The sequence below is a fragment of the Parasteatoda tepidariorum genome, chromosome 9 (genome assembly GCF_982258835.1).
Source record: "Parasteatoda tepidariorum strain Cologne lab strain chromosome 9, Ptep-v5.0, whole genome shotgun sequence".
NCBI classification, from domain to species: domain Eukaryota; kingdom Metazoa; phylum Arthropoda; class Arachnida; order Araneae; family Theridiidae; genus Parasteatoda; species Parasteatoda tepidariorum.
In genome coordinates, this window is record NC_141763.1 from 19,227,442 (window position 1) to 19,249,811 (window position 22,370).

The 22,370-nt window shown below is 31.7% G+C and overlaps 2 protein-coding genes across 2 annotated transcripts in view; both read left to right on the plus strand.

Moving 5' to 3' along the window:
* The window catches only part of LOC107439072 (solute carrier family 12 member 1), an 84,432-nt gene extending 76,502 nt beyond the window's left edge, over window positions 1-7,930 (plus strand). Inside the window, exons 24-26 of the mRNA XM_087150985.1 lie at window positions 1,289-1,394; window positions 4,768-4,835; window positions 7,528-7,930. Of these exons, the coding sequence (XP_087007111.1) occupies window positions 1,289-1,394; window positions 4,768-4,835; window positions 7,528-7,663 (310 nt within the window). The 3' untranslated portion in view covers window positions 7,664-7,930. The remainder of the gene's footprint in view (window positions 1-1,288; window positions 1,395-4,767; window positions 4,836-7,527) is intronic.
* Window positions 7,931-12,900: 4,970 nt separating this feature from the next.
* On the plus strand, window positions 12,901-21,558 carry LOC107439091 (nucleoside diphosphate kinase 5). Its single transcript, XM_016051570.4, has 2 exons — window positions 12,901-13,055; window positions 20,021-21,558. Exon 2 carries the CDS (start codon window positions 20,075-20,077, stop codon window positions 20,828-20,830), a length of 756 nt encoding a protein of 251 aa, XP_015907056.1. The 5' UTR covers window positions 12,901-13,055; window positions 20,021-20,074; the 3' UTR covers window positions 20,831-21,558.
* The last annotated feature ends 812 nt before the right edge of the window (window positions 21,559-22,370 follow it).

The window sequence follows — 22,370 nt, forward strand, 5'->3', positions numbered from 1 at the left end:
GAAAGAAAAAGCAGTTCGTTTTCATAATTTCAAACTTATATTTTAATTTTAGTTGACTGATTACTGAAATACGCATTTCGTAACACGAATGACACTATCAACGTCTTCTTCAGAAATCCCGCTATTAATTAAATGATCTTTTCGTTCTTCTTGATTCAAAATATTGATAGACATGTTCGCAAGAAAAAATTGAACTTAAAATAGAAGCGAGGACATAACTTATTTAGACCGTAGAACATAACAATTTTATTTGAATTAATTATCGTTTGCTTTTTAAAATAAAATTATACAAATTCCAGCTTATAACTCGCACACAATTAAATAGTAAATATGTAACACTCATCCAAATCATGCTTGAGAGAAAATAACTCAAGTATCTCTTAAGTATCTACCACTCAAGTTCGATTTAACACAAAGCAAGTATATCACTCAAACATAGGTGTATTCAACTCAAATTGAGTAAAAAATTTCATTCTTTTTTGAGTAGAGGAATTCACTCATTTATTTTAAGAGAGTAGGTTGCTCCTTCGCACTGCTTTCTTCACGTGCACTCATTCCGCTTTGATTTACATTGGGAATTTAAAGAATTAAAACTCGATCGTTATGAACATTTTCTTGATAAGTAGATTAACAATAGAAAATTAAAGAATCAAAATTTGATCTTACTGAACTGGTTTTTGATAAGTAGATTAACAATAGGAAATTAAGGGATCAAAATGTGATTTTTCTGAACTGGTCTTTGATAAGTGGTTCAACACAACACCTGCTATAAGAGAAAAGATCTTCGCCCAGGTTGCCATTAACCAGAAATCGGATCCGTTCGTTATTCGAAAGTTGTGATAGATTTCTTTTTTTCCGAAACTCAGCAATTTATGTTTATTTCTTCTGACTACTAAAGTGACCCATACGAAGGGCTTTCTCTCTTCAAAATGTTGGTTAACCTCGTAGATCAACGATGAGAAATTAAAGCATCAAAAAACGATCTTTGTGAGTAGGTCCTTAACAAGGAGATCAACCACTTCAGATTACAATGGGAAATTAAAAGATCTTGTAAAGACCACAAAGATTAAGTCTTGATCTTTGTAAACTGGTTTTCGACCCGTAGGTTAACCGCGTATATTAACTAAGGGAAATTAAAGCATCCAAGCTTAGTAAATGTGCCTTTAAAATGCAGCCCGTTAGTTAATAAGCTAACTTAAAGTCAAATTAGGTGATGCTTGTACGTGTGTTACATACAAAAACGAATAACATGTATATTATTTTAATTTATGTATTAATTCAATTTTAGCACAAAAGCATTTGAGACGATGGTATCGAAATTCCTATCAAAAGACGAATTTCAGAAGGATCCAGCTGTCATCACCCGAAGCATGATCAATACACTTAAGAAAAAAGTAATAAAAGTGTCTCATTCATTTAAAATATGCAACATTTTAAAGTTTAAAAATGTTGCAAAATCTTTCCTAAAATTATTTTGAAAAATTTGAAATTATTCATTCTACAAAAAATGTTCTTTCTAAACATGTGGATTGTGGTTTTAATCAAAGATGACAGAACAAAAATAGTAGGGGAGAGTGGGGTCAATTGTAACATTTTTTGCTTAACTATTTTTAACTAACAAAAAATCCAATATATTATTAGTATTAATTGACAGACGAGTAAAGTAGACTATCCTCTACTAGAAAAAAAAATACCTTATTTTAAATGTTATTATATTAGTGATTAACAATTTTTGACAGTCGCGCACTTGTTACAATTGTCCCCACTTACGGGGTCAATTGTAACAGTTCATAAATTCAACTAAAACATAGTTAATTATACATATTATCATAGTTGTGATATATTTTTTATTGATCAAAATAGTAATGATATTTTAGGAGTAAAAATAATAATGAGCAGAGACCTAAAGGGTTAAACTTTTAACTTTAGGGGTTAAAAATTTTAATTTATGCTGTGAAAGGTGACAAATAAAATAATGCATATGCAACATAATATAAATGATATAGGAAACTATTGGTGGTTCTTAAAGAGTTAAGTAATGGTTTGTAAACATAAGATTATTTATTTTCAGCTGTTACAGTCGTCCCTTTGCTTATTGTTACAATCGTCCCCAAGTCGACATTTCAGTTTCATTTCTTAAAAACAATGCTTGTTAATTAACAAAACTAATTTTTTTTTCTTAAAATGTTAATTAAGGTGTCCACTTACATATTCGGTTAATAATTTTTATTTGTTTAAACAAAATTACTATGTTACAATATAATATTCTAACACCAAAAAAAGTACTTACGTAGCGTGAAAATATCTTTTGTGATATAACTCTTTCAAAATTACATAAAAATGGTTGCCAGCAGGGGTGTACATGTAGATTTATTAAATACACCTTGTGCGCCACGTCGGAACCGAATCTAGAACCCGACACTCGAAATATTTGCTCTGTTACAATCGTACCCTGTTACAATTGACCCCACTCTCCCCTACTGTAAAATTTATATGAAGTTCTAAATGGAATTCGTTAGAGGACTCTCTATTCCTAATGGCGGGCTTAAGTACATGGTTAGCAGGGGCAAACTTTGAATAAATTGCCCGTAAGTAGTATTAATTGCCTGGTAGTAATAATTACTAAGTAGTATTAATTGCCTGGAGTAATAATTAGTAAGTAGTAGAAATTGTCCCTGAGGACTGCAATTAATGGAGGGGAAAAAGTCAATTTAATTTCAAAATAAGGTAAAAATTTAAAACATTTGTATATTAATATCATACATTTATATTATACGATTATTCCTTATATATTTATACATTTATGCATCATATATTTATACATTTATATCATACATTTATGCATATACATTTATATCAAAATCCTTATCTTATACTTATTTTTATGTAAATATCATCCGCAATTATTTTAGGGTTTAAAATTTTTCATATCCGATAAAATATTTGTAAATTTTTCTTATATGTAAAGAATATCTAAATTTTACAAATCTGAATTTTTCATTATTAAATTTGTTTAAATGAATCATAAAATATTTGCTTGAGCCAATTTTTTATCTCTTATAAAAGGTAATTTAAAAGATTTAAAATTGCTTTTTCCTTAAAAAGTAATAATCTTGTCGAATGGACTAGATTGGATGGCTGGGGTTGTTGTCCCTAATACACCCCACTGTTTCGTCTCGATCGAGTTCAACTACCGATGGGTGAATGGAAATTCTGAATATGCTTTTAATTCCCCTTGTTTCAATTCTCGAATAAACTTATGCTGAGTAGTTTCTTTACTCCTCAACAATGTTAAATAGTATCTTTCAAAAAATGCAAAGAAAATTAATCACCCTACCCTCTTTAGGACTTACGGCAAGGACACTACAGTCCTCTCATGAGGACAAAAGGCACACATGCTCAGCCAACCGACCAGATCGGCTAGGCATCACCCGTGACGTTTATTTAATTCTAAAAATTACAAATTCAAGATGGCAACAGTAACATATATCAGAACAAAATTCTCAATTATATCAGAACAAAAAGAAGTACAAGTGCTCCTGAGCCGTTCATCTTATAGTGCAAGTGCCGATGAGACGGTTCCTTATAGGGAGCAATATACAATTCTTGATCCTGATCACGTTATCAAACGATAGCAAAGCATCCCATATATCATTTAAACTAGACGAAAAAATCATAGAAAATTCACGCATAAAACTAAGGTAGACTTAATAAAATCATAAAAGTAAATCAATATACAACAAGCAAAAGGACTATTAAAATTTAAAGTGACAGAAGAAACATTGGAATTTTGAAAACATGTAAAATGAACTTCGAAATATGGGATAATACAGTTGGGGTTATTCTAAAATTCCAATTAGTTTTACCTATATAAAACCAATATACCAGCACAATTTTACTAGAATATTTATTCAGAAAAAATAATGTTTAACTGATCGTAATGATGAATGCCTGACAGGTACCACATAGACTGCTAACCTCGATGAACTCATACAATGACAAATACTACATGATGAATGAGATAGAGGGCGCTTCGCTGCCCAGGCACCCAGAACGAAATACTAGTCAATTCAGGAATACAATATATACTTTTAGACTTGTAAAATCCTTTGACCAAAAAATAACTACGAATTTAACATTTCAAATTCACTTTCTGAGACTTTTTTTTTTTAAGTATAAAAGCAAATTTTTTGTTACAAGAATTGAAGTAAAGTCGCATTGAATGCCAGGTCACTCTCAGGCAAAACGCAGAATATAAATAACAAATTCAGAGCCTGGTGGGAGTAATAAAATCATTTACCATTCGTAGGAAATAAAATCTGAATTTTATACTTCGCTAGTTTGTCAAACGATCGAATGCTTTGTCAAAGCCCTTTAATATAATATAATATAATATATTTAAAATATGTAATGTATCAACATGTAATGTACATGGAATGTATATGAGGACGGTTTATGCTTAGGAAAAGAGAAAAAACTAATAGTAAAACAATATCATTTCTAATTTGTTGTCTTAAGGAAAAAATGTACGTGATTACCGAAATTAGAGAGTTTGTTTTCCTTAATAGAAATCAATCTTGTATAGATGGTGTAACTTTTAATACGTTAAGTTAGCCAAGGTTCTACATTTCTCCCAAAACAAACACCTAATATTAAATGATATTCCTACCAGATTTTTCTCTTTTCTGGGGCACAAACAGTCCTTTAATATAATGTTGATCTGAAAATTTTTTTCACTTGTATAATGAAAAAATAATTATTTTTCAGACAAACCAATTTTTAAGGTTACGAGAACTGCTAGAAAAACATTCCAAGAACTCTGACTTAATCATTATGTAAGTAAGAAAGTGGATTCTTATTATTTCATTGATCATTTTTATTATTTATTCATAAAAATGTCAGAGGGTGTCGATTTTAGCCAAAAACAAAAACAGTTTTTGTTATTAGAAAGGAAATATTTCGTTCTCGATTTTCCAAGTCTGAAACTGAAAACTGTATGCTGCTTTTGTCTCGAAGAGATGCAGAAATACAAATCTCGCCTGATAACAAAGAAATCAAATAAGCTACGTCCTCAAGGACCAAACAGTATTTTTAAATAAAAAGTGGTAGCTTGTATTTAGATTGATGGTAGATCTAATTTAATGTTTGAATATTAGTGAACATTTGCTTTTAAAATGGCTAGTTCCTTTTTCTCAATGCCCTTTAACACGTTGCTGCAGAGTGTCTACCATCACAAACAAAATTCTTTTTCAGTAGATCTGTTAATTACTTCCTTTTAGAAACTAATTCCTATTCCTCAATATCAGATTCGTTAAAAAAACGCTCATCTTAATAATTATCTAAAAAATGCTTAAAATAATTGAATTTGGAATAAAGATCGATAGATACACTGGTCCTGCACATTTTAATTATTAGGAAATTCAGTAATAACATTCAAATTAGCTAATAAAATACTAAAATGCAATAATAAATGAAAAAAAGACGTAGCATTCCAGATAACATATATATTGTTTTTTTATTTATTTTGTTTCTTCTGGAAGAGAAAAAAAATTTGCAAAGAGCAATTAACGTTTACAGCCATCTAGAGTTTTCATGGTAAAAATTATCAAAATGTGATAATTTTCACTGCCAATTATATAAGTGATGTCCGATTTCATATAACAATCATAAACAATTGGAAAAAGAAAATATGTTTCTGAACATGATCGTCAAATAAAAAGAGCGCGGCAACGGGTTAAGATATTATTAGTTTGGTATTATTAGTTAGTTAGATAAGATATTATTAGTGATAGTCAAGTGTATACCATATCGCTTAGTATACAAATATGAAGCATTTTTATCATCATACTATTTAAAAAAGCATTATTATAAAAGTATAATTTTAGGACAACTCTACATTATGAACAATATTATTACCAAATCAATTCCCAATTTTAAGTATTTCAGAAATGTAAAAATGACTTTATGAAAAAAGAGGTAATACATTAATAAGATAGATATTTTATTCTGTTTTGTATTTCTTATTCCATTACACGCCAAAACTCCCATTACGGGAACCACCATAATACACTCCTCAAAAGTGAAATTGCAACACCAAGAAATAATGCATATTTCTTGGTGTTGCAATTTCACTTTTGAGGAGTATACTGAACTCTTATATATATACATTCAGTACATACTATTCAGTACATCTAATATATATACATTCAGTATACTTGAGGAGGATACTGAATGCATATATATTACTTGTTGTTGGAATGTTATTTCTTGGTGTTGCAATTTCACTTTTGAGGAGTGTATATTAGTTATTTAAATATTGTAATAAATTTCAAAAGTTTATAAGATTTTAAAATTTTCCTATTCGTTAAATTTTTAAAAGAAAACTGCAGTATTTTCCTAACTACAGATCCTAATTAACCAAATTTATATTTTTAACATATAACAGTGATATTATCATTTTATACACCGTTTTTTACTTTATTTTTGGTTAAGATTTTGTGTAGTGATTGTGGAGTATAATAAATGAGTTTACAATTGTAAGTCAGAACAATACAAAAACCTACAACGTTTAACCATACAAAATACCTAATATTTTTAAAGAATATTTTCAGGACTTCTCTAGATTTATTTAGTTAATTTATATGTAGCGATGGCAAAAGACATTATAAAACAAAAAAATATTATTCGAATGAAAGCAGAGAATTTTCGAATGAATGACGAAATTATGTGCACTGTTTTTCATACAGATAACAAGTACTTTTCAACCACGCCCTCTTCACCATATTTTACTGTTATTGGTCGGCTGTCAAGAACGCTAATTTAAATAAATCAGTTGTTCCTTATCAATTTTAAAGCGGCGCATCTACTCGATACAAAATAATGAGTAGTACCACATTTTTTCATACTTGACCCTTTTTTGTGAGTTCTCCGAGCACTCTTGCCGATCCGTTATGAATGGCATGGAGGTAGCGGGTTCGAATCCCGACGTAACCCTATATGCAACTTACTTTTGTGACGCGCTTCTTTATTTTGTGCTATATGTTCTTCAACTTGACAAGAGCTTTTAAACCCACTTTTTAACCCCCTAACGATCGGTTAATTTTCAAGAAAACGGTCATAAAAGTGCCTATTTTGCCAAATACACATTTTTGATTAGTGCTGACATCTAATTTAAAATAAACCAACTATCTACAATTATCTTAAAAATATCTTGGTACTGTCATTTGGTGTGTAAAATTAGAAATAAAATGCTTTTCTGGAAAAAGAAATGAATTAGTTTTATTCTTATTGGCGCGTTCCTACTGAACACTCCAGCCCGGAAATTTCCCGGGAGCGAGAAATAGAGGGCGAAACCTCACTCCGTCGTTTTCACGGGAGCGAGAAGGAAGGGGTTAATGACCACATATGCTTACAAATATACATTTGTAACAATAATAATAATATTAACGATTTTAGCGGGTGAGTATTAACTCGTTGATGTATTCCATATGATTTAAGGACGTTAAACAAAGTCGCTCTCTTTTTCAGGACTGCCCCATTGCCAAGAAAAGAAGTTATTTCGGCACCCCTCTACATGGCGTGGTTGGACACCCTGACCAGAGATCTTCCACCCTTCCTGTTGGTCAGAGGAAATCAAACATCCGTTCTCACTTTCTACTCGTAAAGACCACCATGAAAAATGGTGCCCTTTTGTAATTCCTGTCTAGGTTAGAGAAAGTTGCCTATTTAAACCATGCCTGGACATTGTTACTTTTATCTATTAAATGTATTAGAGAGATCACTATTTATATGATAAAGCCAGTTTGTTGTAAGCTCAGATAAATAGCAGCGGAAATTTTTATATACTTACTTGTCTCAATGTTTGAAAGATTTTTAAATTCATGATTACTCTGTACATAGTTTTTAAAATAAAAACCTTCTTATTAGTGGTTGTGGTAGTAATTCATTTACGTCGCACTTGAGCTGCACAAAGGGCTATTGGCGACGGTCTGGGAAACATCCTTGAGGATGATCCGAAGACATGCCATCACAATTTTGATCCTCTGCAGAGGGGATCTCAAATATTAGGAGTTTTAGCAAAACATTTTTTCTTATGGTAGGTTGGTAAGGAATTTCAAAAACATTTATTCATTTAAATACTTCATAATTACCATTGTTTTTTTTTAGATTCCGCAAAAAAAATTTATACTTAATGATGTAGCAAAATTTTCTTTATTTTCATTAAATAAATGTAATTTAAACTGATTTTGGTTACCGTTATCTATACATCTATACATAATAATAAACGCGGCTGTGTGTGTGTGTGTGTGTGTCTGTAATCACAATATATCGCCCCAGAAGCCTCGCCCGGGCACGAAACTCGGCCCATAATTGTGTTTTGACATAATGAAGAAGTATTTTTTTTCTTTTTCAAAAATTTTGATTAGTTATTTAGTTATCAGTCATTTTGTAAGTCTATGCTTTTCGTCTGCTTTTTCGTCTTCAAAGAGCCATATTCAAAAAACTATTAAAAAATGCATATACTTTTCCCCACTCTTATAAATGTATGCTAATGCGAACCTTTACAATTGAAATATTAATTTTCGACAACTTAAACCAATAATATACGAAGGAATTAATAATTTATTTGTAAAGTTCGCATTAGTTTACATTTATTAAAGTGGAGAAAAGTTTAACTTTTGTTTAAAAAATGTGGCAACATATTCGATACGTAAATAGAACGCTTCGCTTTGATATATTTGTCGCTGTTCATAATTGTTATAATAAGTTTTTCTTCTTCTTTCCACGCTCTATTTTTTTTCTTAAACGAAGACGATAATTTTTATAGCGATATTGTAGTACTTTGTACAACTAAAAATTCTTTTCACACTTTTCACTTTATTTTCTTTATATATACAGAGAACAGTCGGCAAAGAATTCGATTAGGCTGAAAAACATTTCGCTAAAAAGGAACGAATTCCAAAAGAAAAAATAAACAACTTAAAGAATAAAAATGCTGATACCAGCCAATTTTTTGAAAGTTAACTTAGAAATAACAAACCAAACGATGTTAAATAACAAACCAAACGATGTTAAATAACAAACCAAACGATGCTAACAAAATGACGTAGAAAGCGCAACTAGATCAAAATTATACAAGCACAACTAGATCAAATTATAATACCTGAGTGCTTGACGTAACAGATATAGAAATAGAATTTGATATCATAAAAAATTATATAGAAATAGAAATTGATACCATAAAAAATTTATTCGTTTTCGTGTTCTTTTCATGTATTTAGCATTTTAGTTTCTTTTTTCTTAAGTGTTGTAGCTATATAATTTCAAACATCCTCAAGAGCTATAACACATCTGCAGCAGTACTGGATATGAAGACAAAATTGCTGGACAGGAACACTTTAATTGTCCACTAATCTTCAGATTTCCTGCTATGTTTTGAAAAACTTTTTTTTGTGAAAACCTTCAGCTTGGCGGACAGCTGGCCGCCTTAGGCGGCTAGTATTTAAATAATTTAAACATAAATATAGTAGGCTCGCTGACTTTCTGAAAGTGTGTTTAAGTGTCAGCCAAATTTTAATGAAAAATCAGCTTACGATTGACATGGCGCTTGTCTTCCTAAATGAAATTTTTTTTAATAAAAAGCGTAAAAGTTTTCAGGATAATTTTTTTAAAATAAATAAAATATTCTTGGAAGTGTTAATTAAATCTGAAGATCATAATTAAATGGGTACTTACACTTCCATAGGAAGATGGCGCCAGCTGATCATTTACAAGCAAAATAGCGCTAAGTTTCTCCACCAAAGTTAGCTTGTTAATTAACTTGAAATTAATTGAAGACAGTGCAGTATCGCACATCGAATCCGTTGAAATACAATTCTTTCTCGTCTTCGATTTAGATTTATTAGTTTTATTGTAACCGCGATATATCTCTGTTTTGTGTACCTGGAAACTTCGATGCTTAACTAATTCGTTTATATTCTACGTGGCTTCGTGCCTGTCCTTGAATTAAGTTAGAAATATATAGAGAAAGAATTGAAATCTTTGCGAAAGAATCCTTGCTAAAAATATTTATAGAATGTGTCACTTAAGGGAATACTTGGCGGACTAAGACTACTTGAAATAGAATGGAAAGAACAGTTGCTAACGTAAACAAATTATACGATTCAACAACTAATCAGGATCCAGATGCCCACATTACGTCACTTGCAAGTTTCTCATTGTGAAAAGAAAGATTGTAACAGAGTCAGTATAGAAGTGATTCCTTATATATATATATATATATATATATATATATATATATATATATATATATATATATATATATATATATATATATATATACACCGATGAGCCATTGCATTATGACCACCCTCCATCTATAACAATGGGCTCGCCCAGGTTTTCATGGTTTCTCGCCAGGGGCACATTAGGACCCATAATCCTCATAGAACAATCCCTGGCGTCTGTAAGCTACGTGAATATAATTGCAGACCAGGTTCACCCATTCATGGCAACAGTTTTTCCTGCGGGGGATGGTGTTTACCAACAGGATAATGCACCATGCCATAAGGGTCGAATCGTCGAGGAACATTCCAGTGACTTTCAGGTCATGTCTTGGCCCCCAAATCCAACTGACCTTAATCCAACAGAGCATTTATGGTCCTACTTGGAAAACCAAATTCGTGATGACAGCTTACCCCCTCGCAATGTGAAGGAATTGCAGGACCAGATGGTGAGCGCATGGTACCAGATATCTCAGACTACCTATCAGCACCTTGTGGAATCAATGCCTCGGCGGGTGCTAGTAGTTTTGAGGGCTAAAGGTGGTCCGACATGTTATTAGCAGGGTGGTTATAATGTAACAGCTCTTCGGTGTGTGTATGTATGTATATATATATATATATATATATATATATATATATATATATATATATATATATATATATATATATATATATATATATATATATATATATATATATATATATATTAGAAGACTTTTCAATAACTTTGGGTAACTTATACTCCTTCCCACTGTCACTACTGTAGGGTTATTTAAAATAGTCTTTGCTTTGATGAATAAAATGTTTTCCACAGAGTTTCTTTGTGGACGAATCCATGGTAGTTATGTAACTGCAGTCACGTGATAAAAGTATAGTAAGTATCAAAATGTTACCTACTTTAACTTGTTACTATTGTGTGATAATTGTTTTTTTTTTCTCCCTTTTTTTCTTTTTCAGCGGAATATTTTAAGCGTTTCCGTAACATAATCCATGAAATCCAATAGAATGTACACTCTTATTTATGACTAAGCTGACATCAATTTAAAAATTAGCAACTCTCATTAGTTAATAAAACAAAAATACTACTAAGTTCCTGAGATGGCTGGATGTGTTGTAATAAAAAGTTTAGCAATCATAAATCATGATAGCTGACAGAAAAAATAATGTTTTTATCATGTTTTTCAATTCTAATTTTTTTGTTTGTTTAAATATGTCAAATATTTTTTTGTTGTTGCTAATTTGCTGCAGAAGAGGTTGCAATAGTCTAACATGGGAAGTTTATTCAATTTCCGTTTTTTAAAAAAAAATTGAGAGGTTCAAAGAGGACTGATCGTAAGGACACGGTTCCCAGTACAACACCGAAGTCAAGAATAAGCACTTTGATCAGCCTGTATAGGGACCGAGGATGCGCGGTATCGGTCTTCGTTAAACTGTTCTATCGTAAAGTGCTCGACTTCGCTTGCAGGAAATCGGGCTACCAAAGCAAGGGAGCCATCCCCTCTGCAGAGGGTCAAAATTGCGATGGCATGTCTTCGGATCATCCTCAGGGATGTTTACCACTCCGTCGCCAATAGCCCATAGTGCAGCTCCAGTGTTAATAAAGTACCGCTAAAGTGTTAACGTGTTAAAGCACTTAAATATTAAGAAAAAGAATCAGCCAATTTTAGAGAAAATTTTCATTAATATTGGAAGAATAAATTAATTCTCTCTAAATCCAAGCTACCACTTTTATTTAAAAACACTGTCAAGTCCTTACGGAAGTAGCTTATTTGATTCGATCAATTATTATCAGGTGAGGTTTGTATCTCTGGATTTCTTGGAGACAAAAGCAACATTCGGTTTTGGTATCAATTTCCGACTTATTAATAAAGTACAGCTAAATAAAGTACCTAACTACCAAAGAGGCCCCAAACACGGATTAATTTGGTCCAAAATTTTAAAAATAGTAAAAAAATACAGAAAAGGAGGGGTTTTTTTTCTTTTACTTAAACTTATTTTACTTATTAAAACTCAATTTGGACATTAGAAAGTCCTTTTTGTTAGAATTTTTATTAAGATTGAAAAAAAAAAATATATATATATCTAAGTTCTCCTAGTAGACGATACACGGAAATACTATTCGCATAATAATTTAGATATTTTCCACTTCTAATTTAACGAGTTCAATGTCCTGAAATTTCAAAACAGCACGCCAGGTGGTTTTAGCACTGCTATATCCACTATATTTAGAAAGTTTCACAACTTCTGCATTTCTTTCGAATAGCTTTTATGAAACAAACTCTCAGTTTTAAAGATGAAAAATCATTCCTTGCATGATGGAAATAGGTAATAAATCATAATTTCTAATCTCGAGAGAAAAGGTAGTATGCAGTTAATATGCAGTTAACAATTTCCTCACGAGCCAAAAATTCGATAACAGGAAGTGTTCTTGACGTCATTGGCACGACAGAAATCTGATTTGATACCGTGTAAAATTAAAAGGGTTGTCTTTAACCGCATAATTTAAACAAGGATAAATTGCTTCACGCATTGGGGACCTGGGAAATTGGCGGAATTCTAGTACTGCTTTCAGGAAACCTAGCCAAAAATAAAACAACCCCCCCTCCCTCCGGTCACTATGGTAATCCCTGGTAAAACTCTCTTCTCTCACCGAATCAATACGGAGCGAGAAAATGAGTTTTGTGTTGTCATTTTTCACTTTACCTGACTGGTAGTCGGATGTGTTTACTGGTTATGTCTGAACTGAACAAATGAGACATTTTTGAATATGCAGTAAGTAAACGATTTCATACCTTCTATTATGTATGATTTTTTATGGATTATAATCCATAAAAAATATATTCCCAGGGATATATTTCAATCATTATAATCCATAAAAATATATTATGGGAATATATTCCCAGGGATATATTTCAATGATTATAATCCATAAAAATATATTATGGGAATATATTTCCAGGTTCATATAGGTTCAAATTTCATGCATTAAGGATTACAACTCCTCCAGTTTTTGCAAAAAGATTTCATTAAGCGGTAGAAAAATAGTAAGTAAAATGTAAAAACAACTATACAGTTAAAAACTAAAATGAAAAAACATCTACATAGTTAAAAAACTAAAATGTAAAATCAACTATACAGTTAAAACTAAAAAGTAAAAACAACTAAATCAATTAAATGTAAACACTAAAAACAACTATAATGTAAATACTAAAATGTAAAAACAACTATATAGTTTAAAACTAAAGTGTTAAAGCAACTATATAGTTTAAAACTAAAATGTAAAAACAATTATATAGTTAAAAAATAAAAAGATGTAAAAACAACTATATAGTTAAAAACTAATTTGTAAAAACAACTGCGTAGTTGAAAACTAAAATGCAAAAACAACTATATAGTTTAAAACTAAAATGTAAAAACAACTATATAGTTTAAAACTAAAATGTAAAAACAACTATATAGTTTAAAACTAAAATGTAAGAACAACTATATAGTTTAAAACTAAAATGCAAAAACAACTATAGTTTAAAACTAAAATGTAAAAACAATTATATAGTTTAAAGCTAAAATGTCAAAGCAACTATATAGTTTAAAACTAAAATGTAAAAACAACTATATAGTTAAAAAAATAAAAATAAGATGTAAAAACAACTATATAGTTAAAAATTAATTTGTAAAAACAACTATATAGTTAAAAACTAATTTGTAAAAACAACTGCATGGTTAAAAACTAAAATGCAAAAACAACTATATAGTTTAAAACTAAAATGTAAAAACAACAATATAGTTTAAAACTAAAATGTAAAAACAACAATATAGTTTAAAACTAAAATGTAAAAACAACAATATAGTTTAAAACTAAAATGCAAAAACAACTATAGTTTAAAACTAAAATGTAAAAACAACTATAGAGTTTAAAACTAAAATGTGAAAACAACTATATAGTTTAAAACGAAAGTAAAAAAGAACGATATAGTTTAAAACGAAATAAAAAAGAACGATATAGTTTAAAACGAAAGTAAAAAAGAACGATATAGTTTAAAAAAAATGTGAATATAATACTAAACTGTATATAGTATAGCACGTTTTCATATATATTGGAAGTATTTATTGATAAAATGTAACCGAACTACAAAAAATAACGTAATATACTTATTCAACCGTAAAATGCTTTTAATATGTACTTTAACGTTTATTCACTGGTGGTAAAGCCGGTAAAAAAACACGTTTTTTTACTATTAAATTAGATTTATTAAAAATGACACCGGCATTTTTGGTGATCATCCCCTATAAAAATAACTTTTCTCCCGCATGTTTTCTTTCCTGCAATCATATTTCGATGTATGAACGCTTTGTAAGGTATTATCATTTGTTTTTTAATGTTGTCTTGTGATACAGAGAATAATATTTGTAGAAACCCCTAACCATTTTAAGTCTTCTTTTAAAAAGCACAAAAGCTAGTCAAAAAACTGCTTGAAACTTTTTAAATTTTTAAGATATTTGAATTGGATTTTTTCATTAATTGCCAAATACGACTCGCTACAAATACTTTAAAATTCAAGTCTGCCGAAGTTAAATAAAGAGAAAACAAGGGAATTTAATTAATAAAAAAAACAATTGGCTGAAAACAGAAATAAAACAAATCCAAACTGAACTTACTGAGCTATAGCAATATTCAAGAAGATTCAACTTGGAAATAGCAAACTTACCTGGAATACAAAATGAAGAGATAGAGCCATTTTGCCAACAGTCTTACAAATGCTTGATGTAGACTTAGAAAATCAAGTTTCAATTGCTCAACATCGTGTACTTTCAACCAAAAAGACAAACCTAAGCCCATCGTAGTTTAATTCAACAATAAATATAGCAGAGATGTATACGTTTAAAGCTGCAAAACTTAAAGAACAACTGATATTAACGAAAGATATGTAAATTATGCCGATTTTCTTCAACGTGCACTTAACTCCAGAGCTTAAAAACTTCTTATTTCTTAGTCGAAAGTTCTGACCAGAAAAAAATTGCGCGTTCTGTTTGCACTGGTTATAGAAAAATCTTTGAAACTGAGTTTTCCAAACTGTATGGTATCACAAATATTAATGATTTCAATGGTACTATTTCGGAATAATTTAAGTACAGCTATCTTGGGGTACAGCCTGATGATTGAGTAAAATTGAACTCCTTGGATAAATTTAAGCAATTTTATTATATGTTTATAATTTCAATAGAAATTTAAGTATTGTACATTATAATAAACGTACTATTAGATCTAATTTTGATAAACCACCAGTAAGTTTGAATTATTGCATTTAGATATTTTAATTTTATCTGAACATAGATATTTCAATTTTATATGAAATAAAGATTTAGGACAATGAATCTTTTCCCCATAATATTTTATTTTATAACCGTCGTTGAACAGCCGACCCAATTTTTGGGCTTACGACTACTAATGGTCAACTCCGTGGCCTTGTAATTTTGAACCCAATCCAGAAGACAAAAGAACTCCTGGATCAAGTAATAGGAGAAATTTGCCTCCGTGGAGGACTTTTTGATAGAACTAACCCTCATTTGCGTTACATGGAGAGGAAGACCACGAGAAACACCCACTGTCGGCCTGACGGCAAGCGGACTCTAACCCATGATCCGTCTACCACTGAGGATATTTCACGTAAGCACTGTGGTTGGTGCATGCCGGATGCGACCAACCATCGCTGGGATTCGAGCCCATTCACCTCATTGGAAGACGAATGTGTTTCCCAAACTTATGACTTTTGTGTACCCTTTCTAAATATTTTGTACCGCTGTGTACCACTAATAAAAAAAATGAATGCATTTTTTATTATAAAAAAAGTGCCCTATAGTTAAAAATCACAACTGGCTGTTGACACCCCTAGTTATTAACTGTTAACTCTGCAAAAAATAGCCAATAGAAAAATATGCAATTGTAAATTTTCATGACTAGCTTTGTTTTTAAATCAAAAATTTTTGAAATTTTCGTTTGTTGTAAGATATTTCGCATAAGAACGCGTACCCCCGCACTTTGGGAAACACTGCCCTAAAGCTATCACGGCTCTCCTCTAATATTTGTAATTTTAAATCTTATTTTTACTGCCGTGAAATAAATAAATCTAGTGATGTAGTAGTTTTTGTGAGAAATAATTTAGATCCTTCGCGAAATATTGAGTTTTCTATGATTTCTGCAGAATCTATTTTAACCTACAGTGAAGATATTAAACTTTAAATTATTTGATGTTAACAATTTTACTAGTGAGTTATCCGAGAAAATCAGAAGTTTTAAAAATGATAGAAACTACGAGGGCTGTTTTTTAAGTAAGGGCCGTTTTGTTGTGTACACTAATAGGTGACGCGTGCGCCGCAACGAGTGCAATCGTCGTGTACTGGCATTCCTTGAGAGCAACTGTGCTCGGTTACAGCTGCGTAGGTAACCTGTACGGTCAGTTTTGTGTCTTTAAAATGTTCAAGCTTAACAAATCGCCCGCCGCGTGCGAGGTTCGGTCAGTGATGCGTTTTTAGTCGACAAAAAAGCCTGTCCGCTGCATACACTCACCTACAGATTTGCGAAGTTTACGTATAGTTTGTCTAAAATAAGAACTCCACCAGACATTCGTCTCGACCTGTGGCGGTGACAATATGGTAACGAGGTATGACTATTTCAAGTAGGGGTGCGGGGTCACTGTTTTGGAGTGATTTCAGCTTGGGACGTTTAGGGAAAGGAAATCTCTTTCTTCGGTCTATTGTGTTAGTCCTAGAGTGAAACTACCCTCCCTAAAATGCGCCATTCCTATTTCCATAGCACCAGACGTCCTCAGACTTTGTGGCTGGAGGAGTTGTTAGCTTAGACAAACTATAGCTTCCTACTGTTATGCTTACAGGAAATTTTGCTACTCCATGACGATGATTCTCTCCATAGCTCAGTCCCGAGCACCTTTAGCTGGGAAGTTTTGGACCACCTCTCAATACAGCCCAGACCTTGCGCAAAGTGATTTTTTATCTTTTCCGATATTTCAAACATTATTTTGGCGACAACCAGTACAACGATGATGACGAAGATGCGAAAACTGTCGTGACCTCTTGGTAATCGGAGCAAGCGGTAACTTATTATGAAGAGGGTATTCTAAATCTAGTTGTAAGGTAGGATAAGTGTTTAAGCAAACTTGGGAACTATTTTAAAAGGAAGAGATACGTATGTAGAATCAAAAAGTAAATTTGCTTCGTAAAATTTTTTCTTTCGTTCGTATTTTATTTTCCTCTGATGGCCCTTATTTCAGGAGATACAAATATTGACACTTTATCTCGTAACTCACTTGTAAGTGATTATATCTTATTACTATTGCTTGTAAGTAATTATTTATAAGGCATTCTTATCTCTCATAAGCAAAATTACTCTTCCCAATTCTAAATCGTGCATTGAGCATATCTTTTTCAGAAACATGCTGGACATCCTTATTTATCCAACTGTTTTCAGAGCTGACGTTACTGGTCACTTTTCGGTTATTTATAAATTACCATCAATAAATCTCAGGAATATTGTATCAAATAATTTTATTTATTCTAAAATTGATAGTGATGCTGTAACGCAATGCATGTCTACTTAATTCATTTAAAATTGATTTTGTAAAGTTAAATAATTTGTGTTCTCATTTTCAATTCAAAACATTGTGAACAACTTTAATTCGGCTCGCAAAATTTTAAAAAAAAAAAAAACTGGGAATAAAAAATGGCTAGATGATAAAATCTTAATTTAGATTAAAATAAAAACTATCGAAAACGCAAAAGATTTCTTTTCGAAAGCGTATATAAACTAATTTACAAATCCATTGTTAAACAATTCAAAGAAATTATAATTTGCTAAATTAAATTTTTTCATTAAGAAATTTTCCGAATGTATTTATGTGAAAAAGCAAAACCTTACGTAAAAGAGCAATCGCTTTTATCTTTGTTAAAATATAATTAAATTTTGTGTGTGTGATGTTCAGCTATTTTTACAGAAGTTTGCAAGTCCCCCATGGACTGATCGTTAAGAGACGGTTCCCAGCAGATCACCGAAGTCAAGCATCACTGGCTGCGGTCAGTGTGCGGATGGGTGACCACTTGGATCAGCCTGCGTAGGGACCGAGGGTGTGCGGTATGGGTCCTCGTTAAACTGTGCTACCGTAAAGTGCTCGACTTCGCGCGCAGGTCGTCGGGCTACCGAAGCGAGGGTGCCATTCCCTCCGCAGAGGATCAAAATTGTGATGGCATGTCTTCGGATCATCCTCCGGGATGTTTCCCAGACCGTCGCCTATAGCCCATTGTGCAGTTCTAGTGCGACGAAAATTAACAACAATAACAATAACAGAAGTTTGCAAAGACTGGTAAGAACCAAATGCTTTGGGGGGGGGGGAATGTTAAGTTTCCAAGTTAAGGCCGGGATAGCATGATCGGTAGGGCGCTGGCCCCATATCCAAGACGTCGTGGGTTCGATCCTCGCCGGCCGAAGACTCCCCGTGTAGTAAATGGTGACTGATGCACGTTAAATCTGTCGAGTCTCAAAGTCCTCCATGTTCCCACAACAAATCAATACCTCTGGGGGTACTGATCCAGGAGTTTCCTTGTCTTCTGGATTGGTTCAAAATTTCAAGGCTACGGAGTTGAACGTAAGTAGTCGTAAACCCATGAAATTTGGGTCGGCTGTTCAACGACAGTTATAAAGTTTCCAAGTTAGGAAACTAAGCATGGAAATTTTGATTAGCTTCTGATCTTTCACCAAAACCTGGTATTTTGCTATCAAAGAAATATTTACTAGATAAGAAAGAAAAAACATTTCAATGTTTCTGTTTATTTTTTGAATTCCTATCAGAAAAACTAATTATATTTTAACCATAAAACTTTTAATTACTGAAATAAAAACTTTTTAAACGTGAACAAAAAAAACAAACTGATATAAGTTTATTTTTTCACAAAACATGTAGGAATTCCTAAGTTCATTAGGTGAAATAAAAGTGTAATCAGGTTTAAAGTGAACTACATTCCTGACATCCAATAAAGTAAAACAATAAGTTTTATTTACTGCGCTTAAGCTGCAAGTAAATAGAACTCATAAAATAAGTTCAAAAAATAAAGAAAACAAGGGGGAAATTACAGAACAATAAAAGAAGGGGGAAAAATAATTTTAAAAAATATAAATAACAAGAAATCGGAAGGAAAAGAAAAAAAAAACAATACGAAAAAAAATTATAAAATTTTTTTTAAAAATCCGGAAAATAAAAGATATCTCTTCATCCGGATTTTTTTTAAATTTTTGTCATTTTTTTTCTTCTCTACCAGTTTTTTTCACCCTTCTTTCATTGTTCTGTAATTCTTCCCTTGATTTCTCTACTTTTTGATCTTATATATATATATATATATGGTTGACCATGTAAAGCTGAGCACAGATTACGCTAGAGGTTAAAGTTCATCGTTAGACATCCGGTTACTACTTCTGAAATTTCTTACGGTTTTAGGAAGTTTGTTATTGTTTACATTCAGTCAACCATCTATAAACTAGCACTTTCTAAAATAATTAATTGAAAATTGCCCGTTTTTTGATACTTCTTGGATGAAAAGAAGTTTTTTTAGAATATAAATAACAAAGCACTTCATTCGAGAGAAGAACGCGAATTGAGGAAAGATAGTTTTGTTTGCGTATTTTTATTTTATCCATAAATATTCTTTGTAAAATGAATTTTTATTAATTTCAGATAAAAAAGAAATAGACTATCTACGTTTTAGAAAGCACTTTATTCTTCAAAAGAATGGAATTAAAGGTGCCAACAATAGCTTCAACGAGAACATTAACGGACGAAGACAACAGACTATTCGAACGTGCTATTTGCCTCATTAAGCCTAACGCCACCTCTAAATCAGAAGCTATAATATCTATCGTCAAAAACTCTGGTCTCATGCTTCTAAAAAAACGCCGAATGCATTTAAAGCCAGAACAAGTTAGAGATTTTTATTTTAGATCCTTAGACGAAGAGATGAACAAGTATTACAGAGTGTATGAAGAATTGATAGCATCCGAAGGAGGGAAACAGAAACTTCCAGACATCAGAGCTGTAAGCGTACAAAATACAGTTGAGAGCTCGAAGCTAGAGGAATACGTTGCTTTCATGACAAGTGGGCCAATCGAAGTGTATATCGTGGCAGGAAGAGGCACCATTTCGAGATTGCAGCGTTTGATTGGCCCAGAAGATCCGAAATTAGCGAGAATAACAAATCCAAATAGCATCAGGGCAAGATTTGGCGGCGAGTCCATCTTAAGAAACGCTGTGTATGGGAGCACAGACAGCGATCAAGCTGAACAAGAAATAAATTACTTCTTTCCCAGTGAAAAAAACATTAAACAAAAAAATACCAATGAGGGGGCATCTAGTGATTATTTGTCTCAAACTGTCAACCCTACTTTGCTGAAAGGGCTCATGCAACTTTGTCGTCAGAAACCAGACAATCCTTTGGTCTGGCTGGCAGACTGGCTTTTAGCCAATAATCCAAATTCTACTAAAACGTGAATGGAAGTCACATCAAACTGATTAAATTAGACCTAACATTCTAACTGCCAATCTTACTGTGCTGAAGGATTAATATAGTTTTGTCAGAAAATATAAAATTCCTTGATTTGTAGACAGGTTTATCAAGCATGTCAACTACTACATTTTTTGCAAAATATTTTATAGAGTGGTGGACAAATAAACACTAAAGCTTTCAGAATTATGTTAAAATTTCCAAACATTTTAAAATGCTCAACACGAGAGAAAAAAACTGGAATAAAGTACTTTTTAATGTAAACTTTAAATCGGTAGTGGGGAGGAAAATAACTTTAAATCAAATTCTCTAAGCAACGAATCATACCTTAACCCTTTGACTACTAACGGGACTCATTTGTCCCAACAAATGTTTAAAAATTACTAATGGGGTGAAAAGTACTTAGAAACTCATTGTAATATGTCCCAGTCATAGAGTCGAACCAAGTATATATGTTTCATGCGTCAAATATCCCCTAAATGGCGCTAAAGAGTTTCTGGCGTGAAATAGCATTGTGATTTTGCGCTGGGACAGATATATCCCACTAGTATTCTTCATTGGGATTGTTATGTCCATTCATATTTTCTCAAATGAACATAGAAAAAAGAACAATTATGAGTTGTCCCATGTGTAATGTCGGGTTATGCAAAGATTGCTTCATCCTGTATAGTACCATGTAAAAAAAAGTCCATATAATAAATTTTTCTGGAATGTGCTTGTAGTAAGTCGATCACTACAGGTGGGACATATGTATCCCACCATTAAGTACGGCCGGGACATATATGTCCCAGTCTCTAAATTGATAACCGCTTGTCAGAAAATCCCAAATACTAAATTTGCCTTATTTGTGACCTATTTTGTCCTTTTGAATAATAAACGGGACAAATAAAATTATTTTTTTAAAATTCGTAGTCAAAGGGTTAAAATGTAAACTTTGCTACCCCTAGAAAAAACTTTTGCCACAAAGAGTAGAAAGTTAGCACCCCTGGTTATTAGTCCTTAAACATACCTTCAGGAAATATTTTCCTTAGTGGTAGCAAAGGTTACGAGTAAATATTTTAATAAACTAGAATTAATATAATTTTTCTCATCACTACTTACAAATAATTTAATGAGATATATAAAAAGCCATAATGACAAAGGGATCCAATTCCAATTTCATCATTTTCTTTTTGTCCAATGTTCATCTACAAGTTTGAAATAAAATTAATAGTTTTAAATGATATTAGAATAAAATTCTTCAACAGCCTAAACTAACATACTAAACAGTTTGCTAACATTAAATTTTTTTTATCAGTTTCTAAATCAGAAATACAAAAGCTTGCCGTAATCCCAGTAAATGTCTCTAAAAATATTAAATAAATTATCCAAACTTAAAAGGAGAAAACGGATGTTTTTTTACATATACTCACTTCACCCCACCTAAACCTATAACACGAATAGAACTATGGAGAACTTACCAGCTAATTCCATGGGCTCAATGTTGCTAAGATACTCAAATAGCTCAATGTTTACCTTTCTTATTAA

Coding starts and splice junctions, on each gene's coding strand:
- LOC107439091 (XM_016051570.4), top strand. CDS start 20,075: ATGGAATTAAAGGTGCCAACAATAGCTTCAACGAGAACATTAACGGAC.